Consider the following 14,334-nt stretch of genomic DNA (forward strand, 5'->3'; position numbering starts at 1 on the left):
AATAAGTTTCTTCCAGTGAGCAGAAAACTGTTACTCCATAGCGGAAATGCCACTTACAGATGTTACAAGGACACAGACGTTTCCTCCCACAATCAGAAGATTACCTCTGCTTTTACACATTTTATCTGCAATAGTATTTGTGCCAGTAACTCTAAAACCAGAAAGTGCAGCAAGAGAAAAGAACAGGCTGTAGAGATGGACAGCCATGAGAGGAAAAGGGAAATTATACCTGTGATACTGTTTCCAGCAGATCAATTTATTTTCACCTTCTAATGCAGATACACCTTCTATTTTTGGTGTGAATCACCACAGTGTTTGTGCTAGGAAGAGGCTGGTAACAGGATGTGAATATTTGTGAACTTAAGAAGGGGCTGATAATAAAAAAACCAGCTTAAAAACTATACATTTGTAACTGAAATAGCAGGGCACATCAGCACAAGAGTTGTGCTGAGTAGTAGTGTAATCTGAATTTGCCTGATGTTAATGAGTTGATTTGCAAAGAAACAAAACCAATAGTCTCCTCTGTACACTAAATTATCCTTAATAACTGCATCAGATACATTATTGTTTTATGCCTTAGAATCCTCAACCCCAGGAAATAAACAATCCACCTCAATGTCATCTTCAGAAGCAAAGCACCTGATTCCAGACGGGCAGCACCACCCACAGGCAGGACAAGTAACTACCCAAACACCCGCAGTGTTTACCCACAGCCCTCTCCTACCTCTTACACCATAGTATTCACAACAAAAAGTCATAGGAGGAAAATAAAAGAGAGTTAAATTCACTGTTGTTGGTTAGATTTTTTTTGTCCATCTGCAGGCAAAATGAGCCAGATAAGCTCTGCAATATTACAATGACTGTAATTGGGATTGTAAGCAAGCAGGTGAACATGAGCTGCTCTTCACTACCAAGCACCTGGTGAGAACTGTACCACAGCCTGGATCTGGATCTGTGACTAATTTTCTTTCTGAATGGGAGGAGCAAAGAGGGTTACTGCATGATTAAGACACCAGCCTTTCTCTTCAGAAGAGTCCCTGTGTTCAGAAAAATCTTTACTCAATCCATCTTTAAATTGTAAGAGTTCTCTGTATTTTAGTGTGTTTTGAATCAGGCTCAGAGGAGCGTATCAGAGAGGTGTTTCAAAATCTCTTGCAGTAGTAAGGAATGACCTTCAGCTTAAGGAACGACCTTCACCTTATTTTCTGGAATGCTTCTGCTAAATAATTAATTGCCTATCTTTTTTAATTTGTGCACACAGCACCAACCGGTAAATAACATCCCGAGAAAAGTTGCAACCAACTCGCCCCCAATATCCATATTATGATATAAAAAGTCAGACCTTTGTGTTAAAGATGATCAACACACAATAAATTTACCCAACTCATTTAATAAAACAATTTTGTTAAAAAATTACTTAGTACTGATTGGAATTTTACATAGAAAATTCAAAAATTACAAAATATGGCATTGTATAACAAATATAATCTGAATATGTGAGAAGAGTTAGACACATTTGGTAGTAAGGTCCACAAGAAACCTATGCAAAAGGAGGGAGGAACTGTTCCTGAGTTAATTGTGCTTCTGCTGGATATTCCTCTGAGATAGCATAACAGCAGCGTAAAATATTCTCTTTCTAAGAGAATTAGTGCTAAGAATGTCTCTTCTACTCATTTCATGACTGATATTACACATTCCTTCTCCTGGCACAGTTAAGAGGTTCTCCAAATGCCTGAGAAAGAAAGTATCTGAGGCCTAAAAGAAATACTCCAAATGAAAAGCAGTATATACTGTGAGCAGCCTACAGGTAAAAAAATTCCAAGCACCTCTCCTCTGCATCTCTCTTCTATACACATACCCATTTATGTAAATTGTTCCTTCATAAGGCTTTACAAAATCTGAAATATTTTGAATCTACATCTAATAAATATTACAGGAAAATAGTTTTTCAGTATTTACATATGAAACATATAGTACACGATCACTGTAAGACTACCTCTTCAATTTCATCTTCTAAAGAACCAAGGGTATTAACTCCTGGCTTGTGTGTAGTGTACTGCAGACGGGGTCTGTTTAGGCTTCTTCCTTCACCAAAAAGCCCATTGTCTTCTTTTACTTTGACTTTACTGTTTTTATCAACAAAAGGCTTATTACTAGAGTCCCAGTCTATGTCCAAAGGTCGTGTATTGTTATTTTTAGAAAGAACAATGGTACTGGCACTGTTTCCAAAGAGTTGTTCCATTAAATTGGACTTATTTTCTTTCTTACTATCAAAATCTGCATTTTCCTGAACAATTTCTTCTAATTTGTCACTTTTTTGAGTGAGCCAACTTGGTCTCCCTGATCCCTTCCCAAAGGAAGGTATATAACTACCAAAAGCTAACTCACCACTTAAATCTACAGTCCTAACATTTCGTTGCTTCTGCCCTTGTGCTCTTATGCCATCATCCCGGCTGTCCTTTCCAGGAAATCCATTAGTAACCTTCCCAGGAATCTCAAAGAATGGATTAGTTTTCTCTTTTTTTTCCAGGGCATCAGATTTTCTTGCTGTATTTATGAATGGTGCTTGGGAAGTTGGTTTTGTTTTTGTTGTATTTTGAATTTCTCTATCAATTTCTTGCATTTTAGCAAGCAGGAACTCTCTTTTTTGCCGCTCTTCCAATGTTTCAATGCTTTCTCTCTCTACTTCAGGTTTGTGGATTTCTGTCTCCATCTTTATTTTCTCTTCTTTATCCAATAAACAGTTGCTTTCCTTTTTAATTTTGTCATATTCTTTCCTTTGCCATTCTGCAAAAAATGTTTGAACAATATTTAAAATGTCTTAATTTTAAAATACCCTTATAAGATTTTGAAAATAATGCAACCAAAAGTCATTGAGTTTTTCGTATGCTCTTCTATGCATAATGTCATTTTCCTGTTGCAAAAATAAATTCTTCAAAAACTGCAACTAAATCCACTCCTGCTTCTCTGATAAGATATAGAAGTTTACTGTCATCTTTCAAAGGCATTGAGACATTACCCATGTTTTAGAATTTTTGAAGCAATTTGATTTCTGCCAATTGCCTTCCTATTTCTTGAGTTCGAATGAAAATGAATACAATATTACTGATTTTAACAGTTCTTACTTACACGGTACTTTATTTTTATTTGTCATCACCCCTGACATTAGGACAGTACTGGGATATATGTCTGGGTTTTTTTTTTTTTTTCCATAAAGGGAACAATTTCAAGCTATCAGGCCTCAAAGTCATAGGAGTCATCACCTGTGTCAAGCAGTGAATGATTTAAAATATCCTGCATCAGCTGCATACAGAAAAGACCTTTACATGAGTGTTCTGTGCATCACTGTGTGGACTCAGAGGGACTGCGCACGACTATGGAGGGACACCAAACACTACAAAACAGCAACTTACAGACAGAATCTGGAAATGCTTATGTGTAGAAGGAGGAAGCTTCTCAAATATTTCTCTCTTCAAAATATTTTTTTCCCCAAGATAACAGATGTGTATTTGGGCAAAAGTGGAATATGACTACTTGACCCCTCCAACATAGTGGCATTTTCCTTTGAACGTTTTCCTCAGATTTCTGACTTACGTTCTCACAAAGTTCCGTGTTATCTACTCTACTTCAGCTCAGGCTTTCAGAAACAATTGCAGTAGTTCAGTTAATATATTTAACACAGATATTTTTTCAATAGCAGATCATTATACAAGTTAAGTGAAGAGGCATGTTTCTGTCTGTAAGGTGGAGGAAATACCAGCTTATACTCTATGATGGGTAAGGTGGTTAAATCATCTTATTCAGAGATATAAAATCAGATTCTTGGCTTATGCAAGTTGTGACAGAAGATTTTTCACAGATTTTACCTCTGAAAGCAGTTTTAGATTTTTAGAATTCTTGTCATATAGAATAAGTACTACTGTTCATTAACTGCAATCACTGAAAGAGCTCTTTACATGACAGGGTGCATTGCAGTCCATCTAAAATACTTGAGATTGACTTGTGTATTTAAGTCATTAAGATGCTGTGAAAACCAAATGAATAAAAAAGCGATATTAATTTATAATGATAGAAACTGACATTTCTCAAACAGTCACACCAAATTATTCAGATAACCAGACCTGAACAGAGAAACTAAATTTTCAAATTATGTAAGGCAGTAGAAAGTACTGAAAAAAAGGCTATATTAAGGAATATAATAGTAAAAATCTACTTCATATCTCAATAACATTTAGCAAGTCAGAGATAACATCAGCATTTACCTTCTATGTCATTCTTGTTTTGTAAAGCACAATCTCTCCAACTCCAAAATTTTTTTGTGGACAGCATTTTTTGCTGCTGCATACTTAATCACAGTGGAGTACAGGGCACAGATTATTCTATATCCTGTATTTCTTTCTGATTCTTCTTTGCATAATATAACTGAAAATAATTTTCCACTGTAGTGATCTCTGAAAATCATTTTGCCTTCCCCACCAGAAACCAGCAGTCTCACTTGATTAGTATTCTACGGCGCATTTTTCAGCCTTCAGCTGCCCATTTCCTTACCGTCAGGAAGTTTTGGAACCCTCTCCTCTAAAGTCTGTATTTCCTGAAAATGTTTCAGTTTCTCTTCCCTCTCCCTGTCTTGGTCTTGTCTTAGGAGTTCTGTTTGTTCTTTCCATCCTTTGTCTTGAGTTTCTTTTTCCTGAAATAAATTAATAGAAAACTGAAGCTGATGCTCCAATGTCATAAAGCAAAATTATCACTCTCAGGGTGGTTCTCCTTAGAAACCAGGAGTTGTCTTCTTCAAGGAGTTTAATAGAAGGCCACATTTCACCATCACGCTCTCCTAACAAGCAAGCTATTAGTTGCCCTCTACTTGCACAATCTGACCTTTGTACTCAAGTGAGTGGGTTGTAGATTCAGACAATTTCATTTTGGTACTTAAATTTATGGAGTATTAAGTAACAAACAATCGAAGAAGAAGGTTTAATCTCAGATGACAATTTTAGCTAGTGACTATACATCCATATGTAAAAGGCAAGAACCTGCAGAAAAGATATTAACATCAGCAGTAAAAATCACTAACACAGAAATGCAGTGGCAATGAAGTGAAGAGAAAGTCAGCATAATCCAACACAAGGGAGTTAATTTTGTAGATTGTGCTTATTTTAGAATAAAATAAACTTCTAGATTAAAAATATCCTTCTAAGATAAATAGCTACTACTTAATGAACAAAGAAAAGATGACTGCTAGCCAAAAAACCTTCAAGTTTTTTTCCTTCTTATACAAGGGTGTAATTGTTATAATAAAAATTATAAACTACATAAGGAGATGGTGGCCAGGTATTTAAAATGCTTAACTTTAAAAACTGATGAAAGCATAGACTACCCAAATCTAATTTACACTACTTAAAGCAGTAGCTATATAGAGAACACAGAGCTGGACTCCATGAGCTGCACTTGTACCAAATGTGTGGTTCTCACACACTTAGGTATATACTGGAAGAATGCATTAAACTACATCCATAGTTAAAGAAAGGGTTTGGGAAGAGAGAACATACAAATGAAATTGCCATGAAAAAATCTTCAGCCCTAACAGGAAGCCAGCCAGGACCATCCTCAGAGCATTATTTCTGAAAAAAGGTCCTAGACTCATGTAATTCGAATTTGTACAATTTGTAGCAGAACCTGTGTCATTCTGATTTGTTATACCTTACAAATCTCTGATTTTAGCCTGGGGTCACAAAAATGTTAGCAATACTTCTAATTGGTACTATTTTGTACTAAAAAGGGAAATGAAAAAAACCAAAAAAACCCAAGCATATTGACAAAGCTGCAAAACCACAAGAAATACCATCACTGTGACAATAAGAGGAAGTGTTCGATTTATGCATTGTAAAACCATTCTGGAAAGTAAAAGAAACCATAATTAAGACCAAAGAGAAAACAGGGAGAAGGCAGCCATCACTGTTTAACAGATTGCCTAAATAAGCATTAGAAAAAGGGTGAAACCTAAAATGGAGTTTTAAAAACTTCAAAGAAGTAACAGTGGCAGGAAAAAACCCAAAAACTGATGGCTCTCAGTAAGACAGAGAATATGATAAAAAATGGAGTATATTTCTAGAGAGGTAGATCTTGTCTTAAAGAACAGAATGTTTTTGAAATTGTATTTTCTATGTATTTACACATGTATATTTACACATTTTCTAAAATATAAGCTCTGCATTTTACAATCTGATAGGTGAATTCCATGGACTGGGTCTCAAATTTTTAAAGAACTCACTATTTTTGGAAGAAATCCTTCTTTCTTGTTTGCTGTGTCACCACAGACAAGTTCTGATTCTGGAAGTAGTTCTGCTGGTGAGAAGTATCCACTGGTTTGTACACCTTTTGTGAGCTGTGGTCCCTTTTTAATACTTTGATTGTTGGCTGTAGAAAATACAAACTAATTAAATTGTGTTTCCACTTGAAAATATCCCACTGTATACTTGTCTCTCATTTTTCATGGTTTGCAGCAAACAAAAGACTGTACTGAAGTCAGTGGAAGTGGAAAGTATTAAAGAGTCTCACACAGTTGCTTTCGGCATCTGTAAAACCTAATCATAAAAAATATGCATGCAAAAATTCTACTAAAAATAATTTAAACCTCACCCTAATGCTACTTATATGGTCATTACAGTGCAGTGAATATTAGTTAAAAAAACCCACAAAATATCTCATTTACTTTACTGCTTTTCATAGAATCAAAATCATAAAATTAAAATTCACTTACGTGAATCTTTGAAACACATATACGTATCCCTATGGAATGACATTTAAAAAAAAATCTGAACCTAAAATGGAATAATGGTAGAGCATCTATAATAAAACGAGCAGCAGACAAACTGTTTGAAATACTGGCATTAAATATTTAAAACAGTCCCATAAATTTCTGCCTCTTCTGACAAGTAGATTCTACTGATCCAGTGAAAATTGTCTAAGCACAGATACACAGATACACATATTTATGTGGGGAAGATAAGGTTTGAGACTGTCTTGTCACACCAGAAGAAATCACTGCACTGATACTTTTAGAAGATTATGTTCTGGGACACATATACTCTGAGGAAAAAAAAGAGTGCACCTCCCCTGGCACACAATACATTTGAATTAGTAAAAAATAAATTAACAGATCACCAAAATATTTTTAGCAGTGAAGATACATATTTTTAAAGCCTCTCTTATTTACTGTCAAGTAAATATTATCTATCTTATATTGGATATTTTGCTACCAACATTCCCCTCCTTTACCCAGGAACTTCTGGTATGAAAGGAGTTAAAACTGCTATTTGATGAAGTTCTGTGTTTTGGCTCTGTTGCAGTTACAGAGCAGTCAAAAAACCAATGCTTTGTAACCAGTGCTGTGCTGAAAGAAGCACAAAAAGGTAAATGTGCTTGAACAAGCAGCGTCAGGCTTGAGCACTGAGTGGCATGAAAGGCATAACTCGGCTGAGACATTTCAAAGTGATGCTAATAATTTTTCTGCTTTTATGGCCTTATACAAGTTACCTCTTTTTCTCTGTACAATTTCCGTGTCTTTTCTAGGTGATGGCTTCAACATACGATTAGCATATATATTTTTTGCTTCAAGTTCCCTTTCTTTTTCCTGTGAATGAAAGAGGTAGGTATAAGAAAGAGTTACTAGTATTTCATTTACCAGTCACTAGGAAAGCTGTAAATGAAATTAAAAATAGATATGGTGATAAATTTGTTTCAGTATAAACAATTGTTTCATCCAGTGTTTTAAGGATAACAATCACATTCCTAACTCTGTTTATGCTGTGAGAAAGCAGACAACTTTCTCCCCCGAAAAAACTCCTTAGCAAAATATTATGGAGGAAAAGAACCCATCTCTGCAGTGAAAATAAAACTAAATGCCAGTGCTTTCATAAACATGAACAAAACTTACACCATATGTATAGACTGCAAAACTGAATTTTAGGTGAGAGTTAAATATTTCAAAGCAAGCAATGATACTTGTCACAAAGCATGTCAGCATCAGTTAGCAGAGGCCCATTACATCACAGAGATAGAGGCATACTTCTCTTTTAGCACATTTACTGAATAAAAATACAGAAATGAACAGTGAGTAATCAGAATTTATCTGACTATGAAAAGGTTTTCAAACTGTAAACGCTCCACTAACAAATCAGGCTTAAAACTCTTAATCTAAATATTTTAGAGCTACTAACACTACTGCTATTTGCTGGATAGCTGGGAACATGGTAGACTGGTGAATCTCCAGCATATTGAGACCTGGAGTTTCAGGAAAATTCTCCTGGAAACCAGGTACTTTAGCTCAAATCTTACTTTTTTTTTTTTTTTTCTAAAGACAAACTAAGTAGAATATAACAATATTTTAAGTACTTTTATTGAGAATTTGGACAAAAATGATGGTAGTGTGGGGTCCAAATAAACATTTAGCAACATATGTGGATATCACAAATACATTACATTAATCTTCATGCAAGCCTACTGTAATGCAAGCATATTAGTAACAAAGCACTACTTGCACCCGTAAATTTAATTTTAAATTCAAGCCTTCAAAACCTAATTTTCCATAGATTTTGTGGTTTATTCTCAATGTTTGGCTATGTATTTAATCTTGGTTATTTTTGGCTAGTGCTAACAATAATGATTAACACAGCGACATTCCTGTTATAAACACTGTAGGGTCAGAGCACAGAACATTTCAATTTAATGCAGGAAAAGAACTCACGTGTGGTATATAATTAAGTACACATCAGAGATTGCAGCCACTGGTAAACTATTCAAACCTGATTACAGATAATTCCAAAGATAAAAATCCCAGAACATGGTTAGCAACTTCTATTCCTTTCACATTTTACCTTCAGCTTCTGATTTAGCTGATTAAGCTCTTCTTGGAGAACTCTGTTTTCTTCTTGAGCCTCGTACAACTTTTTTTTCTTTGAATGTAACTCTCGTTGAAAACTGCTACCACTTAATTCAAGATTTCTTTCCAGATCCTTCAATTAAAACAAAATTTTATTTTTTAATAACTGATATAGTTTTTATAGCTTTAAATTTAAGCAATTTTCAAATTGCTTAAATAAAATCACAGTAAACCAGTGTCTTGAGTTTAGATATGGGCTCAACCATTGTTGTAACACTGAACACATTTAAACCTTTAATCCTAACTTTGAGGGGGAAAGGCATCTGCAGATGCTGCAGCTCATCCTTTTGAGTACTGAAAACTGATTTGAGGACATAATAGAAATTCACACTACTTCCTGCAAGGCTCTTGCCACAGTGGAGCTGCAGATCTCTAAGACAAATCTACTGATGGGTAATAGATATCCTTCCCTGAAAGTACAGCATTAGAAGGAAGAAAACAAGAAGCAATTTTTAACCTTTCTACTAGAAACTAGCCTGTGATTATGATTTCATTTACATGCCCTCATCTTGTAATAGCTGTTTTAAGTGAAGCTGTGTCGATAAAAGCCGGAAAAAACCTAGAGGAAAATCCCTTACTTTTTAAAGCATGATTCATTTTAACATGATCCAGTATTACAAATGCTGAAATACCTAATCATAAAAGTAGAGATGACAGATGGCAACACTACAGTATGAGGTGGTTTGACTAACTCAGCCATTTATATCTTGGTACTTTGGGATTTATTTTATGAAAGCTTAGTTTCCAGCTTAATCCTTGGATTTCCAGATCTATTATCTCTGTAATGTAATTTAGGTTTAATTACCAATATAGACACTAAACCTTAATGCCATCTCAATGACATCATTTAAGCTAAGAATAATATAAAATTTATATACAATATATAAAGTATATCTACTATCAAAGTAGTATAACTACCAAGAGATTTAATAGTGTAAACACAATTTTTAAGTAAGATTAATTTATAGACATATTTACAGTGTAGACATGCTTAGACATCTTTACAAAAACATAAGCATTTTTGCTGGATGAAATTAAAATATATAGGACAAATTTCTTATAGTGGATACCCATAGAAAGGTCTAAAGATTATTTCAGTATTTAAGAAACACGATGTAATTTTGTTCAGCTGAGCTCTTAGATGTGCAGAATAGTGGACAATCAAACACTGTATGAATGCCCTTCAAAAACTGGAAAAGAATTATTATATGTATATATAATTTTTTTAGAACTTTAATGTAAAGCTCCCTAAATACCCAAAAAATTTTATGAACTGTTTCCCTCCAAAAGGAGAAACCAGATTGCATGAAGTTGCATTACATCTGCAAACACTTTTAAAATGTTATTGCTAGGTATAAAAGCATTTAAAAGCACAAATCCACAGGATATATTCTGACAAAATACACTTAATTTGTACACAGAAATTTGAATGCTCATCTACCTCACATGCAGCTATATAATCACCTTAGAAATAATTTACTTGATTATACTTATGAGTAAAACCAAAAAGTACTGGTTTTCTATTTGCTCCACAGCTATGTAAAATTACAGTTCATTGTGGAAAGAAATATCTGTACAAGAATTTCTTACAAAAAGAAAGTCATCCCACCTTAATTCTTTTTTCCCTGTCCTCCAGTTTGCTCTCTGCTAAGGCTAGTTTCTTTGCCAGGTCATCTCTCTCAGCAAGATGCTTATCTGCAGACAGCTTTTTCAGCTTCTGCAAGACAGTTTTTTTCCTGTACAGTTCATCTTCTGTATCTTTCAGCCGTCTCTCAGTTGCACGTTCTCTCTCCTGAGATTTTCGTAGGCGCTCCCTTAATATTCTAATCTCATTGTTGTGCCGAGCAAGGAGCTGAGAGATTTCGTTTTCTGTATCTTCAAACTTATTCAAGGCTTTCTCCTGCCTGTGCTGAAGCCTCTTCAGTGCCCTGTTTTCCTTCTGCAGCTCATCCAGTTTGATGTGGAGTTCAGTCAGTTCATTTCGGAGCTCATTGATTTTCAGCAGCCTAGCAGAAAGAACTCTTTTTGTAACAAGATCTATATCTTTTGCAGGAGAATCCCTAGTGAGGCTCTGAGAACGGAAACCCCACCGTGTTCCTCTTTTGCTTGGTGCATATTTGGAATCCAATTTCTTTGTGGCTGAGAGAGGAAAAATAAAAAGCATGTTTACTATTAGACAATGCAATTTGTCTATTCAGACATCCTTGGAACCAAGCTCTGCCTGAAACAATCATACAATATCTAGCAGAAAAAGCAGCTTTCAAGCCAGACAATAAAAGGCATAAATATGATAGAGTTATGCTCCTTTTGATAGCTGAAAAATGGAGATTTATGCCTGTGATCTACTGTAGGAGGTAATATCTGCAGCCATTAATATAGGACCCTTGTAAAGTAATAATCTAAAAATGGTATCAGAAATAAGAGTAATAATTTGTTAATATTTGATATTGTCTATTAAAATGGCTTAGAAATACTATGCTCTAAATGCATATAAAATTATCACATGCTTTTAAAATGGCAACAATTAGCTGAGCATTAGCTAGTTATGTATTATGCAAGACGTAATTCTCCCAGACAAATGCAGTAGTATTTTCAAATCCAGCTGCCATGCTTACAGACAAAACAGCAGATTTCAAAGGCTCAATACAAAAAGCCTCCAAAGCAAAATTATAAATCCCATGAAAATTCAGTTCTCCCTGAATAATTTATTCTTGTATCACTAGTTGTTTTCCACACAGTATTCTCATTTGATTACTTGTATGCACTGCTTGCATTCCTATTTATTACTATCATTATTATTGTCATCCCCACACATAAAAGCTGAACATTTTGTTTCTATCTTATGCGCCTCTCATGCCAGGCTCAAAGAATAAATCACATAATCCACTAAAAATATCTCTTAAAACAACTGAATTAATAGAGAGTGCATAATTCCTTAAGGTAAATCAGTGTTTGAAAGAAGTACACTGAGCACCAGTTTGTAATTTTGGACCGAAAGCTGGGAGAAAGCAATAGTCCAGTTATGTGCACACAGACAGTGTGTGTGACAGCAAATTCTTCCTCCCCTTTGCCACTCACTGTGTTTCTATTCTACTGAGAATACTTCTCAGCAAAAATAATAGCTTAAAAATACCTTCTTATAATTTCCTATAGACATTTTGCAAAAATACTCATTCGTTTTCTGCTCACTGCTCATTTTTTTCCACAGCTTGGGCAAACAAAAGAAGGTATGTTTTCTTCCTTTACAAAGAATACTTATGTCACATTCAAGTGTGAAAAGATTATCTAATACATGCACTGCAGGAATGATGCCACTCCTATTATCAACCAAGGGAGTTCCCATTAACCCTACCTTGCAGCCCCTGTAAAAATTTTTCCTTATTTAGGGCACACATAAAATTTCACCACCAATATTGTATTTTTGATCATTTAGTCACATTGGGCAATAGTGTAATTCAAGACAATGCAATATGACATTCACTATACCTTCATGTAACAATTATATTAAATTCTGGATATGCAAACAAAGAACTGGTCACACATTTGTCCCGCCCAAATTAAGTAGCATGGTGGGAACTACAGTTTTTGTTCACAGACAGATAACCCATGACCACCAGAGGAGATGCCTCTTGTGAACACAGAGAAGCTCAGCAAAATACCAGTTGCACCAGGATACCCACACTGTCAAGCATCTGAAGAGGTAATTCCCTGAGCAAATGAAACATTGAAGGTCAGACCTTCTGGCACAGCCTAGATTGTAACACAGACCAAATTATTCACACAGAATCAAGCTTTTATCAATGAGCAAAAACATATGCCCAAGAAATGTAGGACATGCTATGACTTCACCAAAAATGTATACAATTATTTAGAACAAGCTGTCAAAGTGTAGCAGAAAGTCCTCATAGCTCTACTTCAGCCCAGGGCCTGCATAACTATTCTACTCTTCCACAAACTCTATCAAAAAAGCAGTCAATGTCTGTGAGGGAGCTCAAAGTGGAGTTGTGTCATCTCAAATTGGAAATACTTTACCCTCAGAGAAGAAGCAGGAAAAGCTTTCTTTAGAATCTCCAACTGAATCTAACTTCCATCAAAACGCTTTCTCTCTTTTTTTTTTTTTTTTTTTCTCCCCACATTAATGGCCTTTTGTTTATTTAAAGTCACAGTATTATCCTGTAAAGATTAGTCCACTAGACTTCTACAAGGTAGGTTATTTGGTCAGGGACATTTTAACAATTCTCTCCCTTTTACAGACTGCATGCAAGGACTTGCCTTGGGTTTCTGGCCTTGAGCTTTTTGTCAATGACATAAAGAAAGCATCAGCATGACTCAACAGAAGGCTAGTATAAAAGCCATATTCACTTGTTAAAAAAATTACGAAAAAGTCTGAAATCCACCAAAACTCCTCCTTATGCAGGAGTAGGTTAATTTCAGTTTTCAATAGAGCAGCTATTGTCTACTTGCCATCTGTAGCACAATTCATATGAACTGTATTTGTAGATGCTCATCATGATAGTTTTATATTTTTTGAGTTTTCAAAGATAATTAACTCTTTAGAGCAGTTACAAAGCAGCACTTTCTGCTACCTACCTACCTTGGTAGTGCAACAGGCTGTTTGAAGTCTGTGTTTTGTGACGTCTTTTTTCTTGGCTTGTAGATGGAGAGCTTAGTGCTGGCGACTGGCTCGATGAACGAGATGTATCACCTTCATCTGAATAATAGGAGTCACTATTTTTATCCTTGTCTGATTTCCTCTCCTGTTCAGAATCTGGGCTCCTTACCCTTTCTCCCATTTTTCAGCTTTAACGGCTTTCCAGTTTTTTCTTAAAGACTGCTCATTTTGGCACAAAGGATCTTTTAGTTGCACAATGGCAGCAGTTGGATTATTTCCCCTGGTTTATCTCTTCTTCATCTCCAAGCACGAGATCTCTGCAGTTCAGTTCAGCAAGCAGTAGTTATCATTCAGAATGCATTTTTCTGTAACAGTTTAGAGAGAAAGAAAAAACCAGTGAGAAACCAGTAAGAAAAAAAGTTGTTTAAGAAAGAAAGGTGAAGAAGCTGTAAAATTATTCATGATTCCTATAACCTTATGCCACACACTGTGTTACTTATTGTTTATATTAGTAATCACATTTATATTAGCTTTCTATATTAAATATGACAGGCACCACTCTAGGAATGCTACTTGTATTGCATTCAGTCGTCTGAGGTACTTCAATTCCAAAAGGGAAATCAGAGTATTAACACAGCTAAATCTAGAATAAGAAAGTACTCCCATGTTAGAGAAGGGAAAAGAAGAATTTGGAAAACAGAACAGAATGCAAGTGAAAGTTTGTTGAAATTGAGGAAGCTAATTTAGACATGTTTTAAAACTTTTTAACCAAATGAATTAACAA

The 14,334-nt window shown here is 35.1% G+C and overlaps 1 protein-coding gene across 1 annotated transcript; it reads right to left on the reverse strand.

Moving 5' to 3' along the window:
* Nucleotides 1-1,374: 1,374 nt before the first annotated feature.
* LCA5 (lebercilin LCA5) lies at nucleotides 1,375-13,917 on the reverse strand. The gene is made up of 7 exons (XM_066315058.1): nucleotides 13,533-13,917; nucleotides 10,548-11,077; nucleotides 8,874-9,011; nucleotides 7,534-7,630; nucleotides 6,269-6,414; nucleotides 4,549-4,687; nucleotides 1,375-2,787 (listed from the first exon to the last, which is right to left on the reverse strand). Exons 1-7 carry the CDS (start codon nucleotides 13,729-13,731, stop codon nucleotides 1,982-1,984), a joined length of 2,055 nt encoding a protein of 684 aa, XP_066171155.1. The 5' UTR covers nucleotides 13,732-13,917; the 3' UTR covers nucleotides 1,375-1,981.
* Nucleotides 13,918-14,334: the final 417 nt, after the last annotated feature.

Source organism: Sylvia atricapilla, chromosome 3 (assembly GCF_009819655.1).
Source record: "Sylvia atricapilla isolate bSylAtr1 chromosome 3, bSylAtr1.pri, whole genome shotgun sequence".
Lineage (NCBI taxonomy): Eukaryota > Metazoa > Chordata > Aves > Passeriformes > Sylviidae > Sylvia > Sylvia atricapilla.

Excerpts from the sequence above, each read along its gene's own strand:
- LCA5 (XM_066315058.1), bottom strand. The coding sequence starts at position 13,731 with ATGGGAGAAAGGGTAAGGAGCCCAGATTCTGAACAGGAGAGGAAATCA. Across the intron at positions 9,012-10,547 it reads ACAGGGAAAAAAGAATTAAG|GATCTGGAAAGAAATCTTGA; the intron begins GTGGGATGACTT and ends TTTTAATTGAAG. Across the intron at positions 7,631-8,873 it reads AGCTAAATCAGAAGCTGAAG|GAAAAAGAAAGGGAACTTGA; the intron begins GTAAAATGTGAA and ends TTTCATTCACAG.